Source organism: Mesocricetus auratus, unplaced genomic scaffold (assembly GCF_017639785.1).
Source record: "Mesocricetus auratus isolate SY011 unplaced genomic scaffold, BCM_Maur_2.0 Super-Scaffold_100042, whole genome shotgun sequence".
In the NCBI taxonomy this organism is placed as follows: Eukaryota; Metazoa; Chordata; class Mammalia; order Rodentia; family Cricetidae; genus Mesocricetus; species Mesocricetus auratus.
This window is the reverse complement of record NW_024429219.1, coordinates 2,349,445-2,360,099: the sequence shown is the minus strand read 5'-3', so window position 1 is coordinate 2,360,099 and position 10,655 is coordinate 2,349,445. Positions and strand designations below refer to the sequence as shown.

The window sequence follows — 10,655 nt, the reverse complement described above, 5'->3', positions numbered from 1 at the left end:
CATAGTCCAGCAACACTCACCCATGACCTATTGTGGATGCCTGACAGGACCTCATAGGCCCCATTCCTTAATGCTGGCCTTGGTTCTGGGAGCAGTGAGTCAATCATAAGGCTCCAGGAAGATTTCAGTCATAGATCCATTCTGACACACATGTGCAATGACCTGTCCAGCTGAGATTTCCAGTCCAGACTTAGAGAACTGACGATTTGTTGTGCCCGGTAAGAATACGATGTCAGGACCACCCACGGTAGCGACTGAGGAAACACTATTCCTGCCGCACACCACAAGCAAGTCCATGGTATCAGGAAAAGAAAGACAAGACGTCCAGCTGCTTTTACTAAGAGAATGCATGTGCTGCCTTTATTGCGAGGAGGGAGGGAGGGAGAGAGAGTGTGTCTTTATTGCAAGTGCTACAAGGTCTCTTTAGGAGGGAGCAGTCTTATATATACAGGATTACAGCACAGTGGAAAAACCCCAGGTGGAAGAGAGCCTGTTTTCCTCATGGTAGATGTTGATGTCAGTGGGACAATGTGGAGACAGTAAGCCAGAACTAGAAAACAGGATGCACCTGTGGCTATCACCTAACAAAAAACTCAGAGACCATGGGCGTTGGTGGTGCACGCCTTTAATCCCAGCACTCGGGAGGCAGAGTCAGGCGGATCTCTGTGAGTTCGAGGCCAGCCTGGTCTACAGAGAGAGTTCTAGGACAGCCTCCAAAGCCAGAGAGAAACCCTGTCTCGGAAAAAAAAAACTCAGAGACCCTGTGGGGACTAGGCCCCAACATCTCCCCCTTTAATTTTTTTTTGATATTTTGTTTGAACTGTTTGCTAATCTATAGAATCTTCCATACAGATTTCTTTGGCTCTCAGGCCATGTTGTAGGCTTTTGCCATTTTTCCACTGACTGCCTCTGAGGACTCAAATCGTCAACCTTTCCTGTTAAGAAATTGACTGGCTGGATGCTCCTTTTGGCTATATCCAAAGCAATTTAGGTAACTTCTTAACTATATCTGAACCAAGTTAAATATCCTTTTAATCATATCCAAGGCAATTTAAGCAGTTCACATTCATAAATTTGTATCAATAACCAACCCCGTATAAATGCAAACAAACATTTATAAACAATATTTGGGAATGTGGGCGTCGTTCTTTCCAAACTACTTCCTGCTGTTAAGGGGCGCTGAAATACCAGGGGAATCATGACAAAAAACAAAAAAACAAAAACCTGTTGAAGTTCTTGTTTTTGTAGTATGCAAAGCTGCATCGTTTCAGCTGTTTTAGATGTTGGATCACCTGGGGCACTGCTTCAGGTGGTCTTGCTTCATCAAACCATACTAGTCTGGAAGGCACCCACAGCTTTTTATTTTCTGTGGAAACAAAAGCAGAAATTATTTTCCCAAATAACCTGTCCTTATATTTAAATTTAGAAGTCAAAGCATTTTCAAAATATGTAAGTTGGATTATTTCAGGAGCAGTGATAATGTCTTTTAGCAGTTTTTGTTCCTTTCTTAGCAATTAAACAATTTAAAAACAACACAACAGCACACAGTATCCAGACTCTCCATGTATTTTTCATTTCATATACTTTAACCTTTTCCTTTTCTTTCACTTAATACCAGTACCTCATTTACTAACTGTTACCAATTTTCAATTCACCCATTTTCAATCCATCCTCCAACCGAGGATGATCCCTCAGCCAAAAGCCTTAAGATTTACTCAATCCACCCTCCAACTGAGGATGCTCTCTCAGGTTCCCCTTTCTTTCCTGACTTTGGTGTCGGGCGAAGGCCTGGAGATTTCACCTGGTACCCCTACCTTGGTACCCTTTTCCAATACACCCTCATAGCCTTACTAGCCGGTCAGCCTTTTGAGGGTGATCTTTCAGCTCCCCTTTACTTTCCTGACCTCAGTGGATTGGGCTAAGGCTGGAGATTAATTCAATACACTTTCTTCTTAGCAGGTGATCTCTCAGGCAAAAGCCTGGAGATTTAACCATTCAATTTTACTGTTAGAAGTTGAGGTACCTGTTTTCAATTCTTTTCTTTCTGGAGTCTCTCCTCTCCTGAGTCTTCCTTCTGGCCAATCTTTCCCAGTTTTTCAAACTCTCTCTGGATCTCAGTGGCACCTCCAATTTTGGCACCCATGCCACAAGCAAGCCGAGGTATCAGGAAAAGAAAGACATCCAGTTGCCTAAATTAGGAGAATGCATGTTCTGCCTTTATTGCCAGGAGAGACAGTGTGTGTGTATTTGCTGCAAATGCTAAGAGGTCTCTCTCTTGTAGGAGGGAGCAGTCTTATATATACAGGCTTACAGCACAGTGAAAAAACCCCAGGTGGAAGAGAGCGTGTTTTCCTCGTGCTAGATGTTGATGTCAGTGGGGCAATGCAGGGGCAGTAAGCCAGGACTAGAAAACAGGATGAACCTGTGGCTATCAGCTGACAAGCAACTCAGAGACCCTGTGGGGGCTAGGCCCCAACACATTCCCATTCCAGCTTGGGACAAGACAGTGTAGCTATTCTTAGAAAGAGCACTGTTGATATTACAGAGGCCCTGGGTTCAGTTCCCAGAACCCACATGTGGCTAACACCCTTCCATAACTCCCATTCCAGGGGATTCCATGCCCCCTTCTGGCCTCCAAGAGCTCCAGGATCACATTTGGTCCACGGACACACAGTCCACGGACACACATGTAATCAAAACACTCTCGTACATAAAGTAAATCGACACTGTAAGCGTTTCGTCGGGATGGGTCAGGACAGGATGGAACAGGAGTGGGTCAGGTATTCTGGCACTCGGGAGTCACAGAATACTCAGTGTTACACAGCTCAGGTGGAAAGGTATCCTGGAGCTCAGGAGCCAAGGATACTGAGTGTTACACAGCTCAGATGTAAAGGTATCCTGGAGCTCGGGAGCCAAGGATACTGAGTGTTACACAGCTCAGGTAGAAAGGTATCCTGGAGCTCGGGAGCCAAGGACCACCACAGGTTGCAGTAAGCTTGGCAGCTTACAGCCTTGCCTCAGAGAAAGGCTTCTCCGGTGTATCAGCTCCGCTCCGGCAGGACAGGGTCTTCCAGCTGGGGATGTTCGCCTAGTGTAGCAGTTTTGCTCCGCAGGAGGTTTCTCGGGCGAAGTTGCTACAGTTCAGCTCTGCTCCTGGAGAGCGGAGAGCGGAGAGCAGGGAGCCAGGAGCAGAGTGTAACAACTCTGCTCTGCCAAGGAAGGTTTCCCGGGCAAGTGTTACAGCGCTGGTCGCTCTGCTCTGCTCTGCTCTGCTCTGCCCAGGGTCGCCTCTGTTCTGTCGCCGCCGCAAAAGAAGACCTTCACCCGAAGCTCATCCAAAGGGGTTTATTGGAAGGCAGCTGGACCAGCCAAGCTGAACATATACAGGGTTTATATAGGGATTCCTGGGGTTGGGAAAGTTTTTCCAGAGTAGGGATTGGTCCGATTTCAGTGCTGAGCTCAGATTGGCTAGAGCTCTGCTCCAGGATTGGTTACTTTTTTTACACAGGATTAGGGTCAGATTTGGCTCTGGTTTCAGGGCCAAAGTGTGTTTCTTTCTCTGGTCCTTTTTAGCCTTTTGGCTCCAATTTTAGGGCCAGGGTACATTTCTTTCACTGACTCTGATTCCAGGGACAAAGTGTGTTCCTTTGGCACTGGTTTTAGGGTCAGGGTACATTTCTTTGGTTCTGGTTGCAGGGCCAAAGTGTGTTTCTTTGGCTCTGCTCAGGGTGTGTTTCTTTGACTGGTCCCTTTTCCCTACAGACACCAACCTCAAAGCCCAATAGAACCAGGACCTGGCACTGTGAAGGACGAAGGGAAATCATTGAGCTGAGCTAATCACAGTGATGGCCCGCTCGTCATGTTACAGCACACGCTGGTTTTTAACAGCTGGCTGCGGTTATACTAAGTTCCTTTCCAATGGACGTCCCACCAGTCACACACCTGTCAGTCCCCTTCCAAGCACCGTGGGAAATAACGGGGAAGAGGCATGAGGCTGAGGGGTTGGGAACACCAGGCAGGAGGGTGAGCAGCCCCACCAGTATGCCAAAGCGGCAAGGTGCTTGGCTACCTCCCCAAAGCCTAATCCTACCAGCGGCCTGATTTCAGGGGCTCTACTCGTCTAATGCCTAGGGGGGCCCTTATAAAGAAAGGGAGGCGAGCCTACACCCTGCGGAGAGGATGCCCGCTGCTCTAGGCTCGGAGGGCGCCATCTGGGAGGGCAGAGGCCATGCATGAACTTCCAGGCCTCGAGGGGATCCCTAAAGCAGTTCACTCTCAGGCCCGACCCTCAAGAGTCTCACCCTTAAAATGAGGAAACAGACATCTGCCTGTCAAGTCTCCTTCATTTCGTCAGTAATGCGACCCGGCTGGGCCAGAGGCTGAGGCCGAAGATCCCATCTGATGTATTTATTTATTTATTTATTTATAGAGAGGAGGGAGAGAGGGGGGAGGGAGGGAGAGAGAGGAGAGAGGAGAGAGAGAGAAAGAGAGAGACAGAGACAGAGGAGAGAGAAAATGAGTCAGTCTCGGGATGGAGCCTCAGTCTTGTCCGAGGACGCTTTGTGGGTATCTTGAGATCACAACCCTAATAATCGTCAGGTCTGACTGCAAGCGCCCCTGCCGTCTGAGCCCCTGCCGAGGCCAGGACCGCCCGTCTGAGGCTTCTCTCAGGGTCAATGGGACCTCGGGCTGACGGGGTCCCCGCAGGGTGGGAAGGAAGAGGCTGAGACCACAGAGAGAGGAAAACTTGCACCGACGAGGCCCGCCCTTCTCAAACATGGCGGCCGCGGGGCGCGTCACGTGACGCCCTTTTCCGACATGGCGACCCACGCCTCCGAAAGGAGTGCCCTTCTCAAACATGGCGGCCGCGGGGGGACTTGGGGGAGAGAAAGCCTCGAAGGGCGAGCCTTCCCCAGACACGGCGGTCAGATCCGGCGAGCACGCGCGCGGCAGAGGCGGCGCGGGCTCCCCGGTGTGGCGGGCGCGTCGGCCGGCTTCCGGCGCCGCGCCCTTCCTTGGCTCACGTTCCCGGAAGCCCGTTCCGCGGCCCGCCCGCTTGCGGCGCGCGATCGGGAGGCGCCGCCTTGCGGTTGGCCGCGCGGCGGTGACGTCAGACGCAGCTGCGGCGCGCGCGGGGGACACACCGCGGAGGGAGGAGCGTTGGGCCCCGGGGCGCTCACTCATGAGGAGCAGGAAGGTGAGGGCCCCAGCAGGCGGGACGCGCGCCGCCACGGGCCGTCCACTCCCCGGGGTGCCTCCTGGGCCCCGCCTGGCCGCCGTCCCCTCTCCTGGGAGCCTGGGATCCCCCAGCTCCGCCCCCGGGGAGTGCAGGACCTCGCATCCCATCCCACAGGCCCTGCCCCGGGAGCGGGGCTGCAGCGCGACTGTGCATGCTGCTGCTGCCGCCCCCGGCTGCCCCGGCTACTGCCTCCCCGGCTGCCCCGGCTACTGCCTCCCCGGCTGCCCCGGCTACTGCCTCCCCGGCTGCCCGCCCCTCCACTCTGCCTACACATGGGCCATGGTGTAGCTGACCTCAGCCAGGCACACCCGTGGCGTGTGGACAGGGCAGGGGACTAACTGTGTTACAGTAAGGGAGGGTGACCGGGCCTAATCCCCGGCCGACGCGGCCGGTGCAGGGAACCCCAGCTCCTGTGACCGCTGTCGACCTGCCGGGAGGCCAAGATCCAGGCAGACATCCCGGCCTTTTGGTGGGACTGTGTGGGCGCTTGCGTGTAGTGTGGTTGACAACGTAACTGTGCCCCGTGTTGGTACTATCTTTGTTGCTGTCCGTCTTGAATAAGCTGACGTTAAGGTTTTGGTTTTAATACTTCTTTTCCGCTGCGCTTTTTACTTCCCTGTGTGGGTGTTTCCAGAATTGCGCTGCCCCGGTTCTAGAGAGACACAGAATGGTCCAATGGCGTGTGGCTCTCTCCCTGCTTTTCCTGGTGTTTTGTTAGACATCTGTTGACAGTCCCGCCAGCAAAGCTCCTTCATGCCCACCCGCCTTGTGACCGCTTCCGTGTCACTAACATGTTGCCTCTTTTTGCCTTTTGAGAGAAGTGTTTTCTGTACAAGGATTCCCCTTGGGGGAGGGGTGCTCCTGTGCGTGTATTTTTTGGGGGTTACTGTTGGGGGGTCACTTGCTTCAGCTAGAACTCCCAGCAGTCCTAAAGCAACAGTCCTCAGTTTGTATCTGGAAATTTCTTCATTCGGGCCTTCATTTTACAAGACAGGTTTTCTGGTGTAGATTTTCTTAATTGACATTTTTTTTAAATAAATGCACCAAGTGTATTCACTGTGGCTCCCACTGTTTCTGCAGAGTAAGGGGTCAGTTTCTTACAGGTTCTTTCAAGATTAGAACTGTTGCAGGGGATGATATGTCCTCTGAGCTATCCTCTCCTCCCTATTGTGTCACGGAGGTGTCCTGTCAACTTGGAGTTGAGTTTGTTAAGATTCTTCAATGTATAGACTGTTTGCGGTAAACACAGAAAATTTTCAACCATTACTTCTTCGAATACATTTTCTGCTCTCTTCCTTTATAGTTGTCCCTTTCATGTGTGCTGGTGTGTGAATTTAAAGGCCAGCCTGGGCTGCTACATGGGAGACAGTTGTGTGTGGTGACACAGGCTGTGACCCCAGCACTCAAGAAGCTAGGGCGGATAGATGGGTCTCGCATTCAAGACCTGTCAAGAGTAATTTAATGAAAACTTTCTCAGAAAATAATTTTTTAAGGGGTGGAATTGGGAATGTGGCACAGTTGGTAGGATGCTTGCCTAGCACACATGAAGCGGGGTTCATTCCCCTGTCCCACATAAGCCAAACATAGCAGCTCACATCTGTGATCCCAGCGCTTGAGAAATAGAGGCAGGTTCAGGGGCCCAAGGTCCTCATTAGCTACATAGCAAGTCTGAGGCCAGCCCGGGTTACATAAGACCCTGTAGGAGAGAGAGACACACGTGGGTATGAGTCCATGTCCACTTGCTACAGTGGTGGTTCTTGGAAACGTACAAGACAAGGGGACTGATGGTCCCGAACCTCACAGTGGACAAGTAAACAGCCAGCTTTCGTTTCCAGCTGTATTGCATGCATGCGTGTGCGCTGTACCACCCGTGTAGCGTGTACCACAGCACAGGTAGAGGCCAGAGGACAACTTACAGAAGTCGGTTCTTTTCTTCCACTGTTTGGGTCCCTAGGATTGAACTCGGGTCCTCAGTCCTGGTGGCAAGCCCCCTTTCCCACGGAGCCATCCCTCTGGCCCTGGACCCTGTGTCTAACCCTGGGCAGTGGGGTTGAAACAGCATGGGCCACAGCAGCCTTTGGTTGTAGGTGTGGGAATGTGGCGGGCCCTGAGCTGCGCACCCACGGCTCTGTGTCTGGCATTCTGCCCAAAGCTTGCTCTCTGAGCTTCACTCTTGTCTAGCTCACAGGTGGAGTGCGATCCTCAGCACGCCTTCGGGCCCGAAGTTACTCTTCAGCCAGCTCTGCCTCTGCCGAGGACATTGCCAGCTCCACAACTGTCAAGACAGCATGTCTGGTGAGCTTCACTACCAAGAACACAAAGGCCTTGGCTCCATCCGTTCCTACAGTTGTCACTTCGGGACGTGTTGTGTGACACACAAGCCACTGCTGATGTGTGTAGCCTGGGAGGCATTTCAGAGGCCATGTGACAGTGCCATCCATCCCTGCTGTCAGGGGATCTCATCCCCAAATGAGGCAGCTGGGGCTTGGGGCACGCCTCTGCAACCGACCTCGCACAGGGCTTACTCGGGACAGCACGCTGACACGTTGCTGAAGCCGGCCTGGGTATCTGCTGGTGCCTATGGTGTTCGGGCACTGTCACAGACAAAGCAAAGTGCTGGGAGCTTGCTTCGAGTGGAGAGAAGGAAACTGGGTTCTTTTACATCTTTTTTTTTTTTCAATTAAATTTTTACTTATTTGAGGGAGACGCATGCATGCCATGGTGCATATGTGGAGGAGGCCAGAGGACAACTTGAAGTAGAAGATTCTCCTTCCATCCTGTGGGCTCTGGGACATAATTTTGGCAGCGGGCACCTTTATGCTCTAAGCCATCTTGCGTGTCCCTACTGTGATTTTAAAGCAAGTAGGCGTACACTTCAGAAAACAGCTTGAGTGGTACTGTGGAGTCCTCCTCGGCCTGCAGTCTGTCCTGCCCCTTAGTGGCAGGACAGATGGTGGCTGGTGACAGAGGAAAGGGGGGGGGGTCTGAGACTGAGCCGTGTGCCTTTGCCAGATGGGTCTGGTTTTCTCTTACATTTTTCTTTCCTGGCAGGCTTCCTCATCACACAAGACTACAGACAGACGCACTTCCAAAAAGTTCAAGTATGACAAAAGTCACCTTGTAAAGGCAGAATTACAGAAAGCTGACCCTAAAAGTGACATTTCTTCTTTGCCAAAAGTGGCCCCTGCGGCCCCTTGTGAAAATGCAGGGGACAGTGCTAAGGCTGCTGTCCCTGCACCGGAGAGTAGAGAGCCTCCCCAGGGCTGCCTCCAGGCTGTGAGTGAGGAACCCTCAGCAAAGACTGAAGATGCCCTGCCCACAGCAGAGCCCAACAGTGCTTCCGCAGCCCAGGAGCCTGATGACAGTTCTGCCAGACAGGCTGAGCCTGCGCCCAGGACAGAGGAGGTGCGGGCACCTGTGCTTCAGATGGACAGCAGCGTCTTTCTAGATGATGACAGCAACCAGCCCATGCCTGTGAGTCGCTTCTTCGGGAATGTCGAGCTTATGCAGGTAAGTATTACCTCCTGTCTCTCCTGCGCTGCCTGGGCAGCACAGTAACCTGAGAGCACAGCTACCACCATGTGTTCTCAGGTTACTGTGTGTGCATAATGCCGTAACACAAAAGCAAGCATAAATGGATCGTGTTCATGCAAAAATGAGTTGGGTGCTATTTGGAGGTGCCTCCCCCACAGCACCCCCACTCTCTCAGGCTCATAGGCTGGGAACCAACTCCAGTTTGAAAGGCTGGGAAGGCAGGGTCCCAGGCTTCAGCCTCCTGGGTGTGTCTTGGGCCTCGAACAAGGTTAGGAAGTCCAATCTGTGATTTTGTGATCATGCAACCATGTTCCTGTTGCTGTCTCTAGTTTGGGGTATAGCATCTTCCTCACCAAGGGACCATTTCCCATGTCTGAAACAGGCCTGCTCTGCAAGGCCCAGGGCAGGCCGTGGTCGGGTTTGGATCTGGGTGCCCAGGCAATGTCACTCAAGACTGAAGTCGTGTTTTCTTCCCCTCTAAGGATCTGCCACCAGCCTCTTCATCTTGTCCTTCCATGAGCAGGCGGGAGTTCAGAAAAATGCACTTCAGGGCCAAAGAGGATGACGATGAGGATGACGCAGAGATGTAGCGTCTTCACCTGCTCAGTAGTTCATGAACCACGCAGCACGCGCTACGATTTCTGTATGGCATCTCCAAGAGAACGTGTTCTTAAGTGAACACCACTGACACGAACATCACCAGCGCAAACACTGGGCTCCTGTGGAAGGGTCCCTCATGACCACAGGCTGCTGCCACCACCACTGTGCTGATGTCTTTTCCTCCTTCATAGACATGCCATGCTAGCAGGGGTCAGCAGGGGCTGGGCAGTGGGAAGTAAGGAAAGTTTGGGTACTCTGGTTTTGGTAACACCAGCTTGTTTACCATGCCAAATTGACTGCAGGAGATGAATTCAATTTCTTCTGGAAGGACTCCTGTTGCTGAGTGAAGCTAATTGTATACATTATAGTTTTAGCAAAGTGCATATGAGAAAGAAATAAAATATATTTTGAAAATACTTTCAAGGAAATATTATGTCCCCAAAACCACCATCTCTCAAATATTTGAGAACCTTGGGAAGAAATGAATGGTGTTCAAAGCCGGGACCACCCTTCAGGTCCATCAGCCAGCAGGAGATGCAAGGCCCTTGGTACAGGCCTTGAACAAGAGACATTGTGATGGCCCCTTCCCTGCTGCTCTGCTGGGACTGGGGCTAGCCATGTAGGTCCTATGCAAAAGCAACAAGTGTCCCAGGCCTGCAAGGAATTTTCAGGTGTGTTCTTGTTCAGACAGACCTGCCCAATCCCCAACAGCTAACTTTCCCCACTGTCCTCAGCTTCCACTGAGATCTCATTAGCTCTGACCTTCACCTACTCAGTTTTGTGACTTAATGATTGATGAACGTTAATTTAAAGCTGTTGCTTGTGGTCACCTGGTAGTCAGGGACAGTAACGTACAGCCCTACATTGCTCGGGCCATGGAAAAGACACACCAGAGTTGATGGTGGAACAGCTGTGTGGCTCCCATGAGCACCCCTAATCACACCATGCCTACCAAAGAAGACGGACTTACCACGGCCAGCAAAATGGGGAAAGGAGCCCGCCTCCTTCCTTTAGTTACAGCCCACCCTGCTGACGGTCACTGGGTGGGAGGAAGCAACAGGCCCAAGCGTCAGCCTGCAGCAGGCCTCAGCGGGTACCCTTTCCCGTCCTCACTGGCAGCTTCATCTCAACAGTCACCAGCCCTGGGAAGCCACTGGAACCCTTTCCTGTGGGAACTGGAAGAGGCTGTTGAGATGGACGTAGTCACAGTCCTAAGTTCCTCACCCTGTCATGAGAGGAAAGAGTTGCCAGAACACAGGCATCCTCTGAAAGTACAGACAGG

At 52.0% G+C, this 10,655-nt stretch overlaps 1 protein-coding gene across 1 annotated transcript; it reads left to right on the top strand.

Annotated features, from left to right (window-relative positions):
• The first annotated feature begins 5,100 nt into the window (after nt 1-5,100).
• Nucleotides 5,101-9,789, top strand: CUNH1orf174 (chromosome unknown C1orf174 homolog). The gene is made up of 4 exons (XM_040734918.1): nt 5,101-5,197; nt 7,421-7,534; nt 8,291-8,749; nt 9,256-9,789. The coding sequence occupies exons 1-4, from the start codon at nt 5,183-5,185 to the stop codon at nt 9,361-9,363; spliced, it is 696 nt and encodes a 231-aa protein (XP_040590852.1). The 5' UTR covers nt 5,101-5,182; the 3' UTR covers nt 9,364-9,789.
• Nucleotides 9,790-10,655: the final 866 nt, after the last annotated feature.

Bases quoted from the DNA above. Each gene is read 5' to 3' on its own strand.
- CUNH1orf174 (XM_040734918.1), top strand. The intron at 7,535-8,290 runs GTGAGCTTCACT...CTTTCCTGGCAG, and splicing joins CTGTCAAGACAGCATGTCTG to GCTTCCTCATCACACAAGAC. The intron at 8,750-9,255 runs GTAAGTATTACC...TTCCCCTCTAAG, and splicing joins GGAATGTCGAGCTTATGCAG to GATCTGCCACCAGCCTCTTC.